General features: G+C 43.9%; 1 protein-coding gene across 3 annotated transcripts in view; it reads right to left on the bottom strand.

Moving 5' to 3' along the window:
• Nucleotides 1-19,905, bottom strand: part of CEP152 (centrosomal protein 152) — a 98,323-nt gene extending 78,418 nt beyond the window's left edge. For 2 of the 3 annotated variants that reach the window (XM_056572264.1, XM_056572266.1), the window contains exons 1-5: nt 19,650-19,905; nt 14,044-14,171; nt 10,518-10,624; nt 10,376-10,439; nt 9,958-10,296 (exon numbers count right to left, since the gene is read on the bottom strand). In XM_056572264.1, coding sequence (XP_056428239.1) covers nt 9,958-10,296; nt 10,376-10,439; nt 10,518-10,624; nt 14,044-14,133 — 600 coding nt within the window. In that variant the 5' untranslated portion in view covers nt 14,134-14,171; nt 19,650-19,905. The other variant, XM_056572265.1, reaches the window with a different exon arrangement.
• Between the last annotated feature and the right edge of the window lie 4,401 nt (nt 19,906-24,306).

The raw sequence follows: 24,306 nt of genomic DNA, 5'->3' as shown, positions 1-24,306 counted from the left end.
AGATTAAAGACCAATGCATGCAGTGTCTCACGTATCCGCAAAATGAACACGTTCAGTGACCGTGAAGAAGCATGCTTTTCACGTGCTTCACTATATGGCACGCAACGCACAATTAGGAGCGGCAATACTTGTACTTTACATAGTGTTGTGTTCTGCTGTTACAGGGAACCCATGGGTAACCTAGCCTCTCACTGATAAGGGATTAAGTAAATATGTTTTTTGCAGGACTAGAGACACTTGTATGAGTGAAGGGAATGGAGGGTCAATAGTTACAGACTGAAGCTGTAAACCATTGGAAAAACTGCTGTCATTCAGCTAAGGCTATAAAAACTTGTAAACTCGATTGTTAGCTTAAAACTTTAAACATGACTATGGGATTCTACTAGGGAAATCATGTTTTATAATAAATGCCCCTTCCTGGATCCTCCCACTGCCCTATCTTCAGCAGCAGATCAGCACACAAACTGTTCAATACAGTAGACTGTTGGCTTCCCAGCCAGTAGTCCTGTGGTTATGACATGTATGTTGCCTTTCTTTCCTTCAAGGAATGTATAAAATACATTTGCATATTAATACAGGAGGTGTTGGAGTCTGAACATTTATCTACCGACTCCACAGCCCTGCATAACAATTTATTAAAGTAGAAAAACGCTATCCCATAAATAACTTATAAATATATCAAAAGAACATAATTCTCCAATGATGAACACCTGTATATATCCCAACGTGTTTCCCTGTGTATCTTATATACAGCGGTTCATCAGGGGATCACAAATACAGTTTACACAAAGGGCTGGGGATTTCTCAAAGAGTAAGAAGATAGTAATATCTATATGGAGCAGATTTATGTATGACAAAAATAAGCAGAAACACACAAAGCAATGTAGATGTTTCATATAAAGTTTACACTTTAAAGGCCAAATATACAGCCTCGGCCTGTGTTTGACTTGTCTTGTCATCTGCGTATCCTGCCGCCCTCTGCAGTATATAGGGAAGACGAAACAAGCCTTTAAGAAGAAAATCCATGAGCACGTACGTGATAAACAGAATAGGAGAGATGCCCCCATGCACATGTGGGAGAGACATGGAGGTGATGTGAGGGGTATATCCTTTTGTGCTATAGAAGTGGTTCGGAAATCTCCCAGAGGAGGAGCTTGGGACAAACGCATTCTTCAAAAGGAATCCAAATAGATTTTTAGAATGCGATCGGTAGCCCCTCTGGGCCTCAATGAACGCCTTACGTATAGTTGCTTCGTGTAGTACCCTCCCCTCTATCTAAAAGTTCTTCTGTAACTTATACCTTCTGCTTTTGAGACTGGGGTGTCTCGAAAAACAAAGCCCATAATGATGTCAGTCTCCGTGATCAATGTTGATCGCAGAGTCTGATATATTGATAGTTGACACTTTTGTGATCTAAATTGCGAGAAAGCCTTATTTGAATAAATTGGCTCAAATTAGCAAACATTTTTATATCATCTGATTATTGTAATACCTAATTGGTATACAGTGAGTCTGTATATACTTGTTTTGGGATGTTTAATCTCCTTTTTTCTTCTTTTCCCTATCTTTATTTACTTTAGTTAAATTTCAAATTTTTATTGAGTTGCGTTATTCTCCAATGGATACCCGGGTAATTTAGGCGCTACGTTCATTTTAAATCCCCTCTATAAACAATGGGGATGCTGCCATGTGATGTGTGTGGCAACCAAGGCAATAGGACGCTATAATAAGATCGTGCCGAGAGACCGAAGTGACGTTACGCCAGGTTATAGAGTATCGTGGCGGTGTCACTGTTTATACTGACAGTAGGGCTTGACCATGTGTTGTCAGCAACTTTGCGCCCACATGACATTGATGTAAGCCTGGTTTTGTTTTTTTTATATATTATTAGCTACGGCGCAGTGATCATGTGACCGGAAGCAACGCACGTGGCGTCCTCTCTGTGTGCAATACCTGAGGGTTATTTAAGGCAGAACAGTAGGTATGTGTGGTGTACCTGCAGCAGGGGCTTTTATCTTTGTCTACATCGGACTGGGGGTAAGAAGTGACATCTATAGGTATTCTATGGTATCTTGGCTATCTTGTTACTGGAATAATTTAGACTATTTTATCTGAGTAATTGAGGACGCATGCCTTGCCCTCTGTGAATACCAACATATTTTCTACCTGTTATGTGGAGGTATGGTGAATTTATATTCATATGGCCAGTATTCATAGACCTTGTTGAATCCTTTGGCTATATGTGGCGATAGGAATATGAAGTTAATTTGACCTATCTGGCGGACTTATATCTAATTTGTGGTCGGTGCTCAATCGTATAGCGAGCCTACCTAACTGAACCTTTTACTAAACTCCTATTCCCTACTACATCCTGTAACCTATCTAGGCAGTCTGAGTTATGCCACATACTGCCACGTAGGAGTACACCTGTAAAATAGAGGGCATACCCTGATGTATAATGATAGTCATGGAGTGAAAATGAAATTGAGGGAGGGTTGGGTGGGACGTGACGAACCCGCGGCATCAGGCACAGGTACTGCCGCGGGTTCTTATAGTGAAATCCCGCCCGTCCCACAAATACAGGCTAATAAATTAGCCTTAAAACTTGTGGTCGGTGCTCAATCGTATAGCGAGCCTACCTAACTGAACCTTTTACTAAACTCCTATTCCCTACTACATCCTGTTACCTATCTAGGCAGTCTGAGTTATGCCATATACTGCCGCGTAGGAGTACACCTGAAAAATAGAGGGCAAAACTCATAGTCAGAACAAAGCGCTACTAACACGCGCAACAACCCCGTGACCAATGACTGAAATGCATCGTGCATTCCTGACTATGGAATGGGGGTATGGTGCACGTAGTACTGAATTCCCAGCACCCCTATTTCCTAACTGCGTATGCTGGCACACCACGATGTGACGTCGGTGCAGCAGCCCCAATGCTAAGGGAATGACCACATAGTGGACGGATCGCTATAAAGAATTTAAACAAGAATACATACATGCTTGACAAACAACTAAGCAGTGAGTGCCGCCCCCTAAACAATGGCAGCGGCTGATCCTGTTGGACCCTTGACATGCGGAAGCGAAGCTTGCAACACTCGAGCTGAGCATCACTCGTGGGACTTTGGAGAATACCGTATGATGATAACCTGACAATAATATTCATCTGCTATACAATTTCCATACGTAATTATTTACATCCCTACAAAGTTATTGTAACTATGCCCATGCATCTGCATGTAATTCCCCTAAACCTTAGGAACCATGACAACTGAAGGACAGTGCAGCCTCTAACGTTAAGCTGTCCTGATGTCCCAATGGGAAATTACCTAAAGTGCCAGCTAACCAACTAACTAAGCCAGCTGCCAAGCTGACAGCTAGAGGGCTTGCAACCTCCCTCTTTGTGCACTCTTCAGGACAGATTTGATGGCATGGAAAGCAAACAATGACGCCCTGTCAGAGCAAGACCACGTGATATTATGCTGGAAACCTGACAGATATACTTTGATAGTATTATGCTGAATGCAAAGAAGAGTAGCAAAACCCGATGAATGCAAATAGGAATAAAACGGCACGAGACATCCTCTAAGTATCTAATGTAAAACATTGCGTAAGTATTCCAGGCTACGTGTTGGAAGCTCTCTGTGAGCTGTGGACGTGAAAAGTCTCAACTGAGAACAACCCTATGCCCGTATACACAACTCCAAGTGCTAACAACATGTATACACAAAGACTACGTAGTCACCAACCTGTAACCAATCTGTGGACGTGAACGGCAATGCAACCCCTTATGCAGCAACATGATGATGAGGCTCAACCAACATGGGACTACTATCATCGTCAATCTAAACCAAGACAAACAAAACCAACCACACAACCAAGCTATGTCCCCAGTGCTACGTAAACATATGGACACATGATGATGTTACCGCCGACCTGAAGTCTTGTCAGGTAACAACTGAACTGACCTGTAGACGTGTCAGGCCAAAACATGAATGAAAGACTCAACCAAATCTGTAACTAACTCTATGACCGTCACCCTGAACCAAAACAGGTCATAACCATGATATACCTATAGACGTGGCAATTGACAATGGAAACACAATGCTATCCCTGTAGCATAACCAAGTGCTGAGAGAACACAACGTAAACAAAGACATTGTCGCCAACCTAAAGGCATGTCAGATTATATCCAGACTGACCTGAAGATGTGACTGGTTTAGCCGAAATTAAAAAACAATCAACCAATGTCTATGAATATAAGTGTCAATGTCAACCTGAAGCTGAGACAGGTCGTAACCATGCTTGACCTGTCGACTAGGCAAGTAACAAACCTTACCCCAGCTATATTTCTGTATGCACTACTCAATGTTAATAAAATAGTAACCCACCGAATTATCCATGCAGATTCGCCCAATGCCATGAAACCTGGGCAGTGTCAAAGACATGGGTGTATTGCCTAAATACCATAACATAGCACAGCAAAACATCATAAAACAAGTGTACCTAATGAACCTATACCGAATAGAACCATCCTGCACCATAAATATATACCTAGCATGACTGCTTGATCCATATGCAGACCATGAAAATAAAACATGGGCCCGGCATAATTATCAAGGCCAGATGCACCTCACTAACACCACAACCACATGCGCCAACAACCCGCGACCGTATACACAGTCAAAACTATATGGGCGTATGCATGGGTGTGTAAATTTGAAAAAAAAACTACTTGTCCAAGGGACTAAAGCGGAACACAATCTACTTGTCCCTCAAGAAAATCCACTTGTCCTGGTAGATAAAATTATTTCAACCAAAATAGTAAGATTCACCCCACTAGACCACCAGGGATGGTTATAAGATCCCTTTAGACACTGCTGTCAACTTAGACAGCGGTGATCTAATGGTTTACTAGCGGCCACGGTTATCGCAGCATGCCAGGCTATTAGCGGCGGGAGAGCTGTCATCCATACATACACCGGCCACTGCCCCCTATATTATACAGTATATACATACATACATCATACATACACCGGCCACTGCCGCCTATATTATACAGTATATACATACATCCTACATAGACACATACATACACCGGCCACTGCCCCCTATATTATACAGTATATACATACATCCACCAGCCACTGCCCCCTATATTATACAGTATATACATACATAGACACATCATACACACATACACCGGCCACTGCCCCTATATTATACATAACACACACACACACCATACATATACATACACCGGCCACTGCCCCCTATATTATATATTACATACATACATCATACATACAGACACATCATACATACACCCGCCGCTGCTTCCCCATCATACATTACATACACACATACAGATATACACACATCACACACACTCAAACCATACACATACACCCGCTGCCGCTACACCCCCCCCCCCTTAATTATACATTACATACATACATATACAACCACCCTTCCCGCCGCCTGCATGCTCGGACTCCTCACCTGAGCTTCACACTGGTTCACACTCACTTGCTTCTACATTACACAAGAAGCAGGGGGAGAGCGAGGACGAACACAGCTCCTCCCCTCCCCCGCACACAGCTCCATCCCCCTGATCTGTCTCCACAGGACCTCATCTACCACAGGGAGGCTGCAAGTTTGCACGGGGAAAACACAGAGCGGGAGAGGAGAGAGGACATCCGTGCAGAGCTCCTTCACCTCCATAATGACTGCTGTGTGTGAGGAGGACAGACTGGGGCACGGGGTGGGTTCTCTGAGCAGCGGCCCCCGGCTACTGAAATCAGCTGGGGGCCGCCGCCCCCTCCATACACCCTGAGCGCGGGTGTGAGATGAGATTACCGAAGTCGGTCCGGCCCTGCTAGCCCAATACAGGGCTAAATGTATGAAAAATTCACCTGCCCGGCGCCCAAAACTACTTGTCCCGGGCGTCGGGTGATAGGATTCCCACATTCCTGGTATGTATAACGCTTTGAGCGTGTGCACCGAACAAACTATGAACATGTGGCTAGAATGAACTGCATGGGTGAGCATATGCACTGAACAAAACTATATGAACAGATGCACAGAGCAACTTATCCACACATATGCCCAGTACAACTATATAACTACATGAAGCACTGACGTATGATACAACACATGAATTTATTCATACAGTGTCTGTCCCACTGTACAATAACTAGAAAGCACTGATATGTGGCAATTTTTTCAATTTTTTTAATTTATAGATATGTCAGGAATAATGAGTATATCACGGCCTATGTGTCGTGATGTTGTTGCTCTGAAGATGTGTCAGTAACAACAATTATACAATGTAACGCCCCGCAGACTTGGCAGGGATAATGAGTATACACCACCTATGTGTCATAATGTCGCTCTGAAGACGTGTCAGTAACAACAATTATGCAATGTATCCCCCTGCAGACGTGGCAGGTATAGTGGGTATACACCACCTATGTGTCGTGTTATTGTTGTTCTGAAGGCGTGTCAGTAACAATTATGTGACGTACCCCTCCTGCAGACGTGGCAGGCATAATGGATATACGCCACCTATGTGTCGTAATATCATTGCTCTGAAGACGTGTCAGTAACAACAACTATGCAATGTATCCCCCTGCAGACGTGGCAGGTATAATGGGTATACACCACCTATGTATCATGCTATAGTTGTGCTGAAGGCGTGTCAGTAACAACAAAAATGCAACGTACCCCCCCCCCCCACTGCAGGCGTGGCAGGCTTAAAGGGTATACACTGCCTGTGTGTCGTGTTATTGTTGTTCTGAAGACGTGTCAGTAACAACAACTACGCCATGTATTTTCCAACCTATATACAGATGTGTACAGAACGACTATGTGCGAAACTGTCATATAACAGCTATGCGTGGCTGTACCACCAATCTACGAATGAACCTATCCTCAGGCCAACTATATGCGTTTATGCACCACCCAAACAAACGCACATGTGGCCAACCACAACCGATGACAAAGAACATGCATGCATGCAGTAACTATTATGACCACATACCTGCGCACTTGCCCACACCCCATGCGCTGTATGAGCATGTGTGCGGCACAAACGCTGCAAGCTTGCGAACCTCACAAACACCGCAAGCGCATGTACGGCACACATGCCACGAGCACACGCACAGCATGATCCCCACGAGCACATATCTAATACAACCCTACAAGAATGCACGATATAAATCCTACGAGCGGGTGTCCAGCACAATTCTTACGAGTGCATGTACAGTATGAATTCTACGAGCGTGAGAACCCTATAAACCTACGAAAGTGTGTACAGTATAAGTTCTACGAGCGTGTGCAAAGTATAATTCCTACGAGCGCGTGTACAGCATAAATCCTACAAGCGCGTGTGTAGTATGAATCCTACAAGTGTGTACAAGCGTGAATACAGCATGAAACCTATGAGCGAGTGTACAATATGGATGCTACAAGCGTATGTACCATATGAAACCTACAAGCGTGTGTACAGTATAAATCCAACAACTGTGTTTACAGTATAAATCCTACAAGCGCGTATGTAGTATGAATCCTACAAGTGTGTACAAGCATGTATACAGCATAAAACCTACAAGTATACAGTATGGATGCTACAAGCGTATGTACCATATAAAACCTATAAGCGTGTGTACAGTATAAATCCAACAAGTGCATGTACAGTATAAATCCTACAAGTGTGTCCAAGCGTGCATACAGTATAAATTCTGCGAGCGAATGTACAGTATAAATGCTACAAGCAAATGTACACTATAATCCTAACGTGTGTAGCGTATAAATCCAACAAGCGTGTGTACAGCATATCCTACCAGTGTGTGTACGGCATAAACCTTACAAGTGTGTGTACAGGATAAATGCTACAAGCATGAATCCTACAAACTTGCACAAGCATGAGTACAGTATAAATCCTACAAGCAAGTGTAAATTATAAACACTACAAGCGTGTGTAGAGTATAAACCCTACAAGCAAGTGTATAGTATAAATCCTACAAGCATATGTACAGTATAATCCTACAAGCGTGTGTACAGTATAAATCCAACAAGCGAGTGTACAGTATAAATCCAACAAGCGAGTGTACAGTATAAACTCTACAAGCATGTATACAGCATAAATCCTACAAGCATGTGTACAGCATAAACCCTACAAGCATGTGTACAGTATAAGCCCTACAAGCGCGAGTACAGCATAAATCCTACAAATGTGCGTACAGCATAAATCCTACTAGCGTGTGTACAGCAACTATGAGGGCATGTGCACGGAATAACCATATAATGATATGCATAGAATTATAGGAGTGAACAAATTATATGAGCATGCACAGAACGACTACATGACCGTGTACATAGATTAAATTATAGGAGCGTGTACACCGACAACTATATGACCATATGCGTAGAAAACTGAAGCGTGTGCCAGGCACAACTACATGACCGTCTATGTGGAAGGAAAGTGTGTATAGAATGACTATATGAACATACATTTATTTATTTATTTTCCAATTTTAATTTATGCAATGACACGTAAATAACAGTGAAGCGCATGAAAACCGTAATTTGCGCAAATAAACGTGTAAAACAGACAAGAATTGTGAACTTACAAGCACAAAAAGGCTAAACAATATACTTCTCCCATTTATTAAGACCCCCACACCTAAAGAGGAGCTCTCACTCAGATAAGAGCATTCCAGACAACACACTGACTGCTGACAGTTGTAACACATCGTGAGAGGGCCGTATGTGTAACTGCAGGGGGAGGGGAGGGGAGAGAAGGATAGGCGGACGGGAATAACACTGCCGAAGTCTGAAAACAATGGCCGAATATAACGATATAACCAGGGATCGGGCTGACCAAGGGTTTCCCCGAACTCCAGCTTACCTCCGGAGGCCGGGATCAGCTAGCGTTACCCCCGGTCAGCCGTGGCCACTTAACCATACCGTACCGACAGGAGCGAACTTCCGGTCAGCTGACACGTGCAGTCAGCTGACCAACTGACGTGACGCCACCCCATGCTGTGAACGTAACGAACCCACGGCGTCAGGCACAGGTACTGCCGCGGGTTCTTATAGCGAAATCCCGCACCTCCCACAAATACAGATTTCATAGATTTTCAGGTATCAGTTTGCTGTTACTTTGAAGTAAAGTCAAACACAGTGGCCCTCATTTACTATTCTAAACCAGACTAGTTTTGTCGGGTTTTTTTGGCGCATCTTTGTCTGTGACATGTCGCAGACATCGTGCACCAGTCTGCGACACGATGCAACATTTTTTCCCGACAGACCCGATGTGGATTCTCCCAAACCCGAAAAAGGGGCGTAACCCGACATTTCTGAGCTCTCCCACGTATTTATAAAGGTTTCCAACCCGAATTTGTTGAATTGTTGTGGATTTTTTCTCCGACAACTCAGAAGAGTTGGAAACCAAAACCTACAAAACCCACGTGCGACAAACAGGATGCGACATAATAAATACTAGGGGAAAAAAGCAATCGGGTAAGAAAGCAGCATAGACTTACAACCCGATTTTCTAAGTAAATGAGGACCAGTATCTATGCACAATTGCGTGACTTTCCTAGGATTTAGTTTTCTCTTTATTTGGGAGCTACAAAATTACCTATATCTCTCCCTTCCTCCTTTCTGCAAAGGTGGAATCCATGCAGAATATATTGTTGTCCATGCGCATCTTTTACCGTCTATATTGTCCACGTGGTCCTAGATTCCTAACTCAGAATCTCAAGCAGAAATTTTTCAAGCTGTAAATTCCTTAGTGTGAACCTTGCCTTGGAATAAGACTGTTTTAGTAATTTCCCCCAATGTCAGCCTCTCAAATAAGTGAAAATTACTTTTGGATACATTTTCACCATAAAATTTCTATATAAAAAAGGATTCTATCATCAGTAACTAATGTTTTCATCTACACACCTGAAATGGTCCACACTTAGCCTCTGGATATCCTTCACCCATCTGATGTCCATTATTGCTATATGGCTGAAAGTCCTCTGGAAGATGATACAATTCACTGGTTGAGCAACGTTCAGGTCCATCATAATGGCTGTCGCTGTGGAAGGGTCCCACATTAGATTCATCATTTGTAGGTTCTTTAGGATAGCTGTGTTTATTATGAAAAATATTTTCTTTGTCTCTGTTAAGAGCTCCCCACCCATTGGACATTGTTCCTTCCACCTCTTGGCTTCTAGAAGGTCCATTTTGTAGACCCATATATTGAGCAGAATTTGTTCGATCACTATAACCATTCGGATACTGCTAAGTAAGAACAGAAAATTAACAATGAACAAGACAAACACTAAATGGGAAAAAAAAATATTTGGAAAATACCTACATGATTACGATCAGATATTCCTTCATCATTTTCCCAGTGATCCTTAGGATTCCAATGTGGTTGCCTTGAAAAAAGAAAAAAGTGGATGGCCTGAACAACAGTAAAAATGCTAAGACATCAAAGAGAGTAACATTCTACTTACTGTTCGGATAACTCATGGTCACTACAGTCACTGAGGTTTGGTTCTGAAGATGAGCAGAGGCTGTCATCGAGCAAGTCATGAGGAAGGTCTGTAAGGAGTTGCTGTAACTATAGGAATAGATAGGGTCACTAATATAAATAGTATTTTAAATACCCAACAATTAAAGGAGTAGTTCCTGCACAATCTATTGACGACCTATCTTCTGGGGAAGGTAGAGGAAGCAACAAACACTGGGTATTCCAACAATAAGCTGTTTGCCAGACACAGCACCAGAGACCGTGCAGGTAGAAGACAGCTCTGTACATTGTTTAGTCACTTCAGCATAGTTCCCACTGAACTGAATGAGGGTTGAGCTGCAGTAACCCACCACAGCCACTACACAACTCACGGCACTGTTTATCTGTGTATGCCATGTCTCTAGCAAACAACTGATAGGCAGGGTGTCAGTTTTGCACCTTTACAATCTCATACTGGAGAACTATTCTAAAGAAAGGTCATTAATAAACTTTTCACAGAAAACCTTCTTTAAGACACAAGACAATAAAAAAAAAAAAAAAAATTAAAAAATATTTCCCTACATCTGCAGCAGTACATGATCACGTTACAATGCAGATTCCTTTTCAGGAGTTTAGTTAATACGAATGGACATTTGTAAGGACAGCTTTATTGGTTAATTTCACTGTGCATGTAAATCCACAGCTTCATACATAGAAGCCAAACGATTACATATTAAAAACTTTTTTTTAAATCACCAAATAGGATTTTTGTGTCACTCACCTGTAAAATCTGTTTCGTTGGGAACACACAAGACTGTGGATATTGGCCAGTGCCACCAGGACATGACAAGATGTTGGCTCCTCATACACAGGTTATATACCCCTCCTGTGCTAATCAGTATGTATATGAACTGTAGGTGAAACCGGAGAAGCAAATACCAAAGATAAACGGGAAACCTAGAACCCTCACCATGCCAGAATCAAGGATAAGAGAAGTTCATGTAGAAGGGCCAGAAGATTTATTTTTAAAAAAATTTAAAAAAAAAAGAATTGGTTGAGAGCTGTGTTCCCCCAATAAACTTGAGAAAATGATTTTACAAGAGTAACACAAATATCCTGTTTTCTTACTCTTATAATTGGGGACACAGAATACCGCAAGATATCCAAAATTAATTCCTCCTGCATGAGGCATATAAGCAAGACCCACAGATGTCTAGGGTGTAGAGAACTAACAAGAATGACCCATTAAAGGAAGAGCAAAAGCCCAATAGTAAGGGGATACCTAAAGGCTGCAATACAAGGCTCAATTGTATCCGAGGAGGACTCCCAGTGGACACAGGTGGTCAGGATGAGATTAAAACGATTAAAAAAGAAAAAAAAAATGGCAACTGTGCAAAAGTTCCAGAAAGAAAGTAAGGTTAGGAAGGATAAGGTTGATGAAGTATCTGCTCCACGGAGAGAAGTCCATACTAGCTGAAAGAGCGACGCATCCACAGACCAGGTTGGACACCAAGGGAGGAAAACCTGGATGAGGAGACCAAAGGGCCCGATTTAAAAGAACTCTCAAGGCGTAGACAAGTCTACAGAGACTGGCACCTGAGTAAAAGCCAAATGAAGAGGATTCAATGAGAACGCAAGAAAAGGCCATAGACAGCTGTCAACAGAGACACTGAAGGCACTTTCAGCTAACTATAAAGAGATTATCAAGTTTTAAATACTCAAATAGTAGGGGGCACTAAGGTACAGCTCCACTAGTTATTAGGAGCCCATGGAGCTGTAAATTTACCCTTTGCCATTAGAGGGCACCCTCTAGCCCAGTGCTTCCCAACAAGGGTGCTTCCAGATGTTGCAAAACTACAACTCCCAGGCATGCTGGGAGTTGTACTTTTGCCACACCTGGAGGCACCCTGGTACGGAAACACTGCTTCAGCCACTAGGAAGGAGCTCAAGGAGAGCTCCAATGGTCATAGGAGACCATAGAGCCATACATGCTCAGTGAATTGTAAGGGGGGAGGAGGCTTGTGGATGGAAGGGGGAAAGCGCCAACAGTGGCTGTCCGGGCATGCTGGGAGTTGTAGTTTTGCAACAGCTGGAAAATACTGCACTAACAGGACCAAGGCCGACGGAACTGGCCACAACCCATAGGTAGGAAGGATGGAGGTGACTGGAAGAGCATGTCTGCCAGGGGGAGAGGAAAGGAAGGGGTAGAGAAAGGGAAGCAGAGGGGTGACAACTCCCTGAAAGTCTCCACAGCACTGTGAACACTGCTCCTTGCTCACTTTCTCCTCTCTTCTATGGATTAGTAACACTTTCTGTCTTAGTGTGGCCTCCTAGTAGCACAAGACTATGGGGGGTATTTAACAATTTTGCCTGTTGACAGTTTCTTTTTACCCTTTTTTTTTACTTTGGTTTTCGTGGACATGCACCAAATTTATCATTTGGTGCAAGTTGTTAGTAATTTTGGCTCAAATGTTGAAATCAGCTGTTCACAGCACCTTTTACACAGGACTTACCGCCACATAGGACGCGTATTTTACCCTGTAGAGCAGCCATTTTGGAGTCCCTCCTGCAGTATATCAGCAAGCGACACAAGTTATTTTCTTTTGTGGCGTTTATAGCCACCATGTGAAATGGATTTTATTTTCAACTCGAGTAGTTTTTTTTTTTTTTTTTGGTTACTTTAGTGCAGTGGTCTTCAACCTGCAAACCTCCAGATGTTGCAAAACTGCAATTCCCAGCAAGGCCGGACAGCCGTTGGCTGTCCGGGCATGCTGGGAGTTGTAGTTTTGCAACATCTGGAGGTCCGCAGGTTGGAGACCACTGCTTTAGTGCTTACCTTTCCTGAACCTGTGTGGCCATGTCCAATGCTGGCTCAACGTAGGGTGAAGGTTCCTCAGGATAGTATTAAGCAGCCCTTTTTAATGTATTTTGACGCCTTTACATTTTGTTACATTGCTAAGTGTGTTTTCCAAGTGCAAAATATTCTTGGCGGTGATTTGCGCCAAAAAAAAAAAAAAAAAAAATGGGATTTGCGCCAAAATTGCACCAAAGATCGATTGGCGCAAGTGCTGAATTACTGACTAAAGTTGAAATCACACACAGGACCGTGTGCTTTTGAGAAAGTTGTAAAAATTACAGTGGAGAAGATGCGCCAAACTTTGGCGCAAAAGTATTGCGCCAAAGTTACGTTAAAAAAAAAGACATAAATCCTTTGATAAATACCCCCCTATATCCACAGTCTGTGTCCCCCCAATGATATGAGAGAGAAATATCCATTTCATAAATGTTTTTATCCCTAAGATTGTCCATATATAGAAAGTAAAGCCAAACCATTACAAAAAGTAATTACATCTAACACCAGATGGTGTCAGGAAAGGAATCCCTGGGGTCCTTTTACAGAAGAGGTGTGCGATACAGCCAGCTGAGAGCCATATGTCGGACTCTTTTCAGATTTAGCCACTAATACACCCTCTCTAACAGGATGAGAAATAACAAAAGGCAGGGCACGTAATAACAAACCACGTCCTCACCTCTTGCTCCCTGGCATAGTCTTCTTTATCATATTCATCGTCGTCGTCTTGTTGGGTCTGTAATGCTCCACTATCAAAGTCTATAGACATTGTGGACTAAATTTGAATTATCGGATGCTGGAACCCAACTGGAAGAAAAAAAAACAGATACAGACATATTTAGCCTAACATAACCATCAACACCATGAACAAATGACGATTCTATTGAATCAATCTATCTAGCTAGCAACCAAGTTGCTGTATCTAACTGGGGTCCGAGGACCAGGGCCGATCCACAGCCTGCACCCATCTCATCTTTCCCTACTGTGAGTGCTGCTCCATTTGCTTTTCTATCTATCTATAACTTAACACTTTGTAGGAACAATAAACATTACACTAGGGAATTGAAATAATGCTTTAATATATCTACAATTCTACTAATTTCTAACAAAGAACAGATCATGCTCAGGGAAAATCATATTCCCTACAGCTGCCAGCTGAATACAAGCAGTTTACAGCGTCCCTAGAAAGCAGAGAAGCCATCATAATATAAAGAACATAGCGGCAATCCCTCACGTCCTTCAATATAAGATAAGGACAATGCCAGGAGCCTGCCCTCTGCCATCGACTGACTCAATACCACGTATTATGTAAAGGTGTTACAACTAGGCTCCATTTATGTCAATGGAACTGAGCTGCAAAACCACAACAAACCGGAAGACAAATTCAGGAGCTTTTAGAAGAAATCAGAATCTCTTTAATATTGGATAGATTGTACACGACAATATGGTACTGTGCAGAGGGACTTTTTTTTATGTAGTGTGGTGGGAGGGACACAACAGAATGAAGCTCTGGCTTTTGGACGATGGCACTACAAAGACCCTGACCACAATGTACCCCTAGAAGATTAAGCGACAGGGAAATTACATGGTGTAAAGCCTGGCAGGTTTTGAAAACCCTATTCACATGTATTGTACTCAACTTAGTTGTGGATTTTTATTGCTGCACCTAAAATCCACAACAAAAATAGCACAGAACAGAACATTGCATAAGTTTTTCCGACCACTATACTGTGGATAAGTAATAAGTATCTGATCAGTGGGGGTCCAACCACTATACTGTGGATAAGTAATAAGTATCTGATCAGTGGGGGTCTGACCACTATACTGTGGATAAGTAATAAGTGTCTGATCTGTGGGGGTCCGACCACCATACTGTGGATAAGTAATAAGTATCTGATTTGTGGGGGTCCGACCGCTATACTGTGGATAAGTAATAAGTGTCTGATCTGTGGGGGTCCGACCACCATACTGTGGATAAGTAATAAGTATCTGATCAGTGGGGGTCTGACCACTATACTGTGGATAAGTAATAAGTGTCTGATCTGTGGGGGTCCGACCACCATACTGTGGATAAGTAATAAGGGTCTGTCCAGTTAGGTCCCGACTACCGTACGGATAGGTGATAAGTGTTGGATCAGTGCCTGATAATCAATAGACAGGATTGTGAGGAGCCACTGAACGAAAGGTACAAAAGTTGTGTGAACTGAAAGTTCCCAAGAGCACAGTGGTCTCTAATTTTTAAATAGAAAAGGTTTGGAACAACCAGGACTTTAACTTTGACATCCCACCAAACTATGTAATCTGGGGAGATGGGCCTTGCTAAGATGTGTGACTTAAAGGGGTACTCCGGGGAACCCCCCGCAATCTCTCCTTCAGCACCCACTTGTCATCAGACTCACGTAGTGAAGACCGCTCCGTAGTCGGATGACTCACGATACAGGGGCCAGAGTATTGTGATGTCACAGTTCCGCCCCCTTGTGACATCATGCCCCACCCCCTAAATGCAAGCCTTTGGGAGGGGGTGTGACAGCTCCCCTCCCATAGACATGAATTAAGGGGGCGGGGCGTGACGTGACATCACAAGGGGCAGAGGCGTGATGTCACGATACTCTGGCCACTGTATCACGAGTCAGACACAGAGCGGTCTTCACTACGCGAGTCTGATGACAAGTGGGTGCTGAAGGAGAGATTGCAGGGGTCCCCAACGGCGGGACCCCTGCGATCAGACATCTTACCCCCTATCCTTTGGATGGGGGTAAGATGTCTAGGGCCGGAGTACCCCTTTAAAACCCAATGGTCACTCTAGCTGAACTCCAAAGATCCAGTGTACAGAGAAAAATCCAGTAAGTCAACTAAACACTGATGTTCTTGGCCTAAAGTCTGACCACTATACTGAAAATGGCAGATCATACATTTCCTGCAGGAACACCACTTCAGAGGTGAGGAGAAACATGGAATATAAGGGAATGTTCAGACAGATTTTAGCACAAATTTTCTGCTGCTTATTTTCTGCTTGTAAGTCAATGATAACATTGAACAGCAGAACATCTGGAGCAAAATGTGTACGTGTGAATGGATCCAAAATAGGTGTTCCCATCTACATCAGATACATGCACAGGACATAATTCTCTGCTCTGGGTCCTATGCCATAGCAGGGGGCAGTTAGAGTACAATCTGCAACTACGACATACGTCAGTACTAGAAATTATTAATTATGAATAAGTACCTGTCAATAAAAATCTTTTAAAATAACGTAATATATTTGTAATATACACTGCTCAAGAAAATAAAGGGAACACTAAGATAACACATCCCAGATCTGAATGAATGAACTAATCGTATGAAATACTTTCATCTTTACATAGTTGAATGTGCTGACAACAAAATCACACAAAAATTATCAATGGAAATCAAATTTATCAACCCAAGGAGGTCTGGATATGGAGTCACACTCAAAATCAAAGCGGAAAACCACATTACAGGCTGATCCAACTTTGATGTAATGTCCTTAAAACAAGTCAAAATGAGACTCCGTAGTGTGTGTGGCCTCCACGTGCCCGTATGACCTCCCTCCAACTCCTGGGCATGCTCCTGATGAGGTGATGGATGGTCTCCTGAGGGATGTCCTCCCAGACCTGGACTAAAGCATCCGCCAACTCCTGGACAGTCTGTGGTGCAACGTGGCATTGGTGGACGGAGCGAGACATGACGATCCAGATGTGCTCAATCGGATTCAGGTCTGGGGAACGGGCGGGCCAGTCCATAGCATAATGCCTTCCTCTTGCAGGAACTGCAGACACACTCCAACCACATGAGGTCTAGCATTGTCTTGCAATAGGAGGAACCCAGGGCCAACCGCACCAGCATATGGTCTCACAAGGGGTCTGAGGATCTCATCTTGGTACCAAATGGCAGTAAGGCTACCTCTGACAAGCACATGGAGGGCTGTGCGGCCCCCCCAAAGAAATGTCACCCCACATCATTACTGACCCCCCGCCAAACCGGTCATGCTGGAGGATGTTGAAGGCAGCAGAATGTTCTCCATGGCGTCTCCAGACTCTGTCATGTCTGTCACATGTGCTCAGTGTGAACCTGCTTTCATCTGTGAAGAGCACATAGCGCCAGTGGCGAATTTGCCAGTCTTGGTGTTCTCTGGCAAATGCCAAACGTCCTGCAGTGTTGGGCTGTAAGTACAACCCCCACCTGTGGACATCGGGCCCTCATACCACCCTCATGGTGTCTGTCTCTAACCGTTTGAGTGGACACATGCACATTTGTGGACTGCTGGAGGTCATTTTGCAGGGCTCTGGCTGTGCTCATCCTGCTCATCATTGCACAAAGGCGGAGGTAGCGGTCCTGCTGCTGGGTTGTTGCCCTCCTATGCCCTCCTCCACTCACGTTTCCTGATGTACTGGCCTGTCTCCTGGTAGTACCTCCATGCTCTAGACACTACGCTGACAGACACAGCAAACCTTCTTGCCACATTTCGCATTGATGTGCCAACTTGGATGAGCTGCACTACCTGAGCCACTTGTGTGGGTTGTAGACTCCGTCTCATGCTACCACTAGAGTGAAAGCACTGCCAGCATTCAAAAGTGACCAAATCATCAGCCAGGAAGCATAGAAACTGAGAAGTGGTCTGTGGTCACCATCTGCAGAAACACTCCTTTATTGGGGGTGTCTTGCTAATTGCCTATAATTTCCACCTGTTGTCTGTTCCATTTGCACAACAGCATGTGAAATTGATTGTCAATCAGTGTTGCTTCCTGAGTGGACAGTGTGATTTCACAGAAGTGTCATTGACTTGGAGTCACATTGTGTTGTTTAACTGTTTCCTTTATTTTTTTGAGCAGTGTAAATTGGTAAATAAAAAAAATAAAAAATAAATAAAGTGTATATAGTCTCTGTGAGGAGACCCAATACAGTGTGGGACGACAAGCGGAGCTCCGGGCACTGATGCTCTGTGACACACTCCCAGCTCACACAGGAAATACCGTTATATACCGTGGAACCGCCAAAAGTTACAAAAATACCGTGATACACACATTTGGTCATAAAGCCCAGCCCTACAGCAGATCTAAACTTGTGTTTACATATTTGTACTGATTCAATATGAAATCTGCAGCATATAAACAATCCCTTAAGGTATATTCCTACAGTGCAGATTTGATGCTGCAGATTTGATGCCGTGTTCAATCATTTAGTTTACATTGCAGTCTTCAGCATCAAATACTGTACACAATATATGCAGGATACTGTATGTGAAAATACACCCTTAGGGCATAGTCCGTTTAGCGCTTACGCAGTATATTTCATGCTCCGCAGAGAGAAATACGCTGCATATTCTCTGTCGAGCATACACTCAGGGCTACCCAGTGAAGTTTGGAGGCAGGGCCATGTGTCACAGGCGGACGTCCAGTCCCACCTCCGAATCACTGAACAAACAGCGCTGCCGTCTGGTACCCCTGTGTGTATGCGCTCAACAGAGAACACGCAGCATATTTCCCGCTGCGCAGATTTTGTGCAGTATGCAATACACTGCGTAAATGCTACGAGGGTCACTTCACACTACCATATTTTTGCTTCAGCAGATTCTGCTGCCCATTATTAATAATAATAATAATAATAATATATTTATATAGCGCCTACAGATTCCCATTGACAGATCATGCAGATTTTAAGCAGCGGATTTTGCTACCATTGAACGTGTCAGCAGAAAATCTGCATCGGTGCCAGATGTGCATATTTTCTGCAGTTAATGGTAGTAAAATCTGCTGGAAATTTTCTGTGGAAAATTCACATGAAATCCGCTTGTGTGAACAGACCCTTAGGGTGTATTCACACATATAGGATTAGCTGCAGATTTCTATATAAATAAATGTCACAGTCACAGCCAAAAACCTGCATGTGTGAGGACAGACCCTTAGCTTACGTTAACACGTGCGGATTTTGCTGCAGAATTTCAGAAACTTTTACTCCCCCCTCCCCCCCCTGAAGTCTGTCTGGTCATGCTTGGAGTTGTAGTTTTGAAACAGCTGGAGGCACACTGGTTAGGAAACACTGGTGTATAGTGTGAACACTGTTCAGGTGTATTATGTAATGGTATATATGTATGCTACAGTACTTCACCGGCCACAGACTCTCCTCCACTTTATAACTCCTTACCAGCAATCATTCTACCTGGTACTTGTAGTTCTACACCCATCTATAAGACTGTAAACAAACATATCACTGCTCCATTACACATATACCCCAGTGAAGAGGTAACACTGCTGGGACACTTACCGCACCACCACGAGCTCTGCACCACTTCATGGGCTCCCGCACCGTCACCACAGCACCGGCACTACAACATCTACAGAATACTCCGTCTCAACAGTCAAAATGGGAGCCAAGTCACTGATTCGCCCAGCAAGGCGAGGAGTGACAGCCACGACACCCAATCCAGAAACAGCACTGAAATATTAGGGCGTGGCTAACAGACGGCGCTTCCTAGTTACATAGAGCTAGTAAAGTTAGGCTGAGCAGTACAAGCAACAGCCTCTAGCGATAATTCCGGTGGGCGTGGTAGTGGCGCCATAGGCGGCGGGAAGTGCGGCCTGTGATCTGATTGGTCGGAACTGCAGAGCAGAACTGGGAGTCTCAGGAGCCGAGCTGTCACAATATACAGATATTCCATGTGTATACATATATATATATATATATATATATATATATATATATATATATATATATGTTCATTCTCCTGTCCGTCTGCAAGAATTTCCACTGCTTGTGCTGCAGGCAACCTGGAAAGTAGCAGGTTTTATCTACTGAAATTAAACTATTCTTAGTGTCATTAACCCCTTCATGACCCAGCCCATTTTCACCTTCATGACCTGGGCATTTTTTGAAAATCTGACCACTGTCACTTTAAACATTAATAACTTTGGAATGCTTTTACTTATCATTCTGATTCCGAGATTGTTTTTTTGTGACATATTCTACTTTATGTTATCGGTAAAATTTCACTGATATTTGCATCCTTTCTTGGTAAAAAATCTAAAAATTTCATGAAAATTTTGAAAATTTAGCATTTTTCTAACTTTGAAAGTCTCTGCTTGAAAGGAAAATGGATATTCCACATAAATTACATATTGATTAACATATACAATATGTCTACTTTGTGTTTGCATTAAAAAATTGACAAGTTTTTTACTTTTGGAAGACACCAGAGGGCTTCAAAGTTCCGCAGCAATTTTCAAATTTTTCTCAAGATTTTCAAAATCGTAATTTTTCAGGGCCCAGTTCAGGTTGGAAGTGGATTTTAAGGATCTTCATATTAGAAATACCCCATAAATGACCCCATTATAAAAACTGCACCCCCCAAAGTATTCAAAATGACATTCAGTAAGTGTTTTAACCCTTTAGGTGTTTCACAGGAATAGCAGCAAAGTGAAGGAGAAAATTCTAAATCTTCATTTTTTACACTCGCATTTTCTTGTAGACCCAATTTTTTAATTTTTACAAGGGGTAAAAGGAGAGAAATCACCCTAAAATTTGTAACCCAATTTCTCTCGAGTAAGTAAACACCTCATATGCGTATGTAAAATGTTCGGTGGGCGCAGTAGAGGGCTCAGAAGGGAAGGAGCGACAATGGGATTTTGGAGAGTGAGTTTTTCTGAAAGGGTTTTTGGGGGGCATGTCCCATTTAGGAAGCCCCTATGGTGCCAGAACAGTGGACCCCCCCACATGTGACCCCATTTTGGAAACTATACCCCTCATGGAATTTAATAAGGGGTGCAGTGAGTATTTACACCCCACTGGCGTTTGACAGATATTTGAAACGGTGGACTGTGCAAATCAAAAATTTTATTTTTCATTTTCACAGACCACTGTTCCAAAAATCTGTCATACACCAGTGGGGTGTAAATGCTCACTGCACCCCTTATTACATTCCGTGAGGGGTGTAGTTTCCAAAATGGGGTCACATATGGATATTTATTGTTTTGCGTTTGTCAGAACTGCTGTAACAATCAGCCACCCCTGTGCAAATCGCCTCAAATGTACATGGGGCACTCTCCCTTCTGGGCCTTGTTGTGCGCCCTCAGAGCACTTTGCACCCACATATGGGGTATCTCCGTACTCAGGAGAAATTGCGTTACAAATTTAGAGGGTCTTTTTTCCCTTTTACCTCTTGTGAAAATGAAAAGTATAGGGCAACACCAGCATGTCAGTGTAAAAAATTTATTTTTTTACACTAACATGCTGGTGTAGACCCCAACTTCACCTTTTCATAAGGGGTTAAAGAAGAAAAAGCCCCCCAAAATTTGTAAGGCAATTTCTCCCGAGTACGGCGATACCCCATATGTGTCCCAAAACTGTTGCCTTGAAATACGACAGGGCTCCAAAGTGAGAGAGCGCCATGCGCATTTGAGGCCTGAATTAGGGATTTGCATAGGGGTGGACATAGGGGTATTCTACGCCAGTGATTCCCAAACAGGGTGCCTCCAGCTGTTGCAAAACTCCCAGCATGCCTGGACAGTCAATGGCTGTCCGGCAATACTGGGAGTTATTATTTTGCAACAGCTGGAGGCTCCGTTTTGGAAACAGTAGCGTACCAGACGTTTTTCATTTTTTGGGGGGAGGGGGGCTGTGTAGGGGTATGTGTATATGTAGTGTTTTTTACTTTTTATTTTAGGTTAGTGTCAGTGTAGTGTAGTGTTTTTAGGGTACAGTCACATGGGCAGAGGTTCACAGCAAGTTTGCCGCTGGAAGTTTGAGCTGCAGCGCAAAATTTGCGCCATCTCAAACTTCCAGCACTCACTGTAAACCTCCGCCCATGTGAGTGTACCCTGTACATTCACATTGGGGGGAGGGGGCAAACATCCAGCTGTTGCAAACTCCGAGCATGCCCTTTGGCTGTCCGTGCATGCTGGGAGTTGTAGTTTTGCAACAGCTGGAGGAACACTGGTTTGGAAACACTAAGTTAAGTAATAAACTTTCAAGTGTTTTGCAACCAAACTTAGTGTTTCCAAACCAGTGTGCCTCCAGCTGTTGCAAAACTACAACTCCCAGCATGCATGGTCTGTCAGTGCATGCTGGGAGTTATAGTTTTGCAACAATTGCAACAGCTGGAGGCACTGAGGTAGGAAACGGACAATGTTTCCCAACTAGTGTGCCTCCAGATGTTGCAAAACTACAACTCCCAGCATGCCCAGACTGCCAAGGCATGCTGGAAGTTGTAGTTCGGCAATATCTGAAGGATCAGATGTTGCCGAACTACAACTTCCAGCATGCTTAGGCAGTCTGGGCATGCTGGGAGTTGTAGTTTTGCAACATCTGGAGGTCCACAGTTTGGAGACCACTGTATAATGGTCTCCAATCTGTGCTCTTCCAGATGTTAGAGAACTACAACTCCCAGCATGCCTGGACAGACTGAGCATGCTGAGATTTGTAGTTTTGCAACATCTGGAAGAGCACAGATTGGAGACCATTATACAGTGGTCTCCAAACTGTGGACCTCCAGATGTTGCAAAACTACAACTCCCAGCATGCCCAGAAAGCCAAAGGCTGTCTGGGCATGCTGGGAGTTGCAGTTTTGAAACTCTCAGAGGCAGCAGTGAGATCGCTTTACGGCGATCTCACTGCTGCCAATGAAGATGCCGCACTGCTGCCGGAAACTCACCTCCGGGACGCAGCGCAGCCGGGACCGCCTGGAGGACGTCGGGACCGCACGGAGGACGCCGGGTCCGCTCGGGACACCGCTCCGACGGGTAAGTGACGCCGGGGGACGGGTAAGGGACACTTAGCAGAGCGGTGACACACCGCACTGCTAAGTATTCTGATAGCGAAACGCTGCTATCAGCTAGTCAGATTTGACCAGCTGATAGCAGCGATCGCTGGGGGGGGTGGGGGACGAAACCCCCCGTGGTCGCACGGTAAGATGGCTGGCTATCAGTGATAGCCACCATCTTTCCGGGCGCTGCGGGATGCCGCGAGTAGCGGCAGTAATGTCCATGACGTACCTGTATGTCATGGGTCGGGAACACCTTGCCACCCATGACGTACAGGTATGTCATAGGTCGGGAAGGGGTTAATAACACTTAGGACTTTGATCTGTCTAATAGGAGACTTGTGTATCTTTCCAACGGTTTAAACTTAAGCAGTTTCTCTTTGTCCTCCCTACAGGGTCCATGATAAATTCATGGATAACTTACTGCCCCCCTTGTTTCCTTCGCCTCATCCACACACTGGAAAATTCAGTTGCAGCAAAGTCCCATTGTTTTCTACGAGATAGTTCGGCGCTGTGCACGTGGCGGAATTTCACTGCAAAAACATCTACCGCCGGAATTCCTATTCAAGCCTCCTTAGAAAAAATTGCCATGTCATTTCTTTATGTGGAATCTGCTCGTACGGTGTCCATATTAGGACATCATCAGGCGTCAGACAAACCTCAGACAAACCTCCCTCAGCTCTCAGCCAAACCTCCGTCACACCTCAGACAAACCTCCATCACACATCAGCCAAACCTCCGTCACACCTCAGACGAACCTCCATCACACCTCAGACAAACCTCTGTCACACCTCAGAGAAACCACTGTCACACCTCAGACAAACCTCCGTCACACCTCAGACAAACCTCCATCACACTTCAGACAAACATCCGTCACACCTCAGACAAACCTCCGTCACACTTCAGACAAACATCCGTCACACCTCAGACAAACATCCGTCACACCTCAGACAAACCTCCATCACACTTCAGACAAACCTCCGTCACACCTCAGACAAACCTCCGTCAGACCTCCATCAAAAGTTTACCTCCATTCGTAGAAAACTGAGAGCGCATGTGCAGCACTCCGCTGACAGTGTAGGCCTAAAGTAGGCAGCGTTAGGAGCGTAGCGATAGTGTAGCCCTGCACATGCGCAGTTGTCTGTACCGCTCAGAGCACATGGTCTG

The sequence above is a fragment of the Hyla sarda genome, chromosome 4 (genome assembly GCF_029499605.1).
Source record: "Hyla sarda isolate aHylSar1 chromosome 4, aHylSar1.hap1, whole genome shotgun sequence".
Taxonomy (NCBI): domain Eukaryota; kingdom Metazoa; phylum Chordata; class Amphibia; order Anura; family Hylidae; genus Hyla; species Hyla sarda.
The sequence above is the reverse complement of the archived record's forward strand: the minus strand, read 5'-3'. Positions and strand labels throughout refer to the sequence as shown.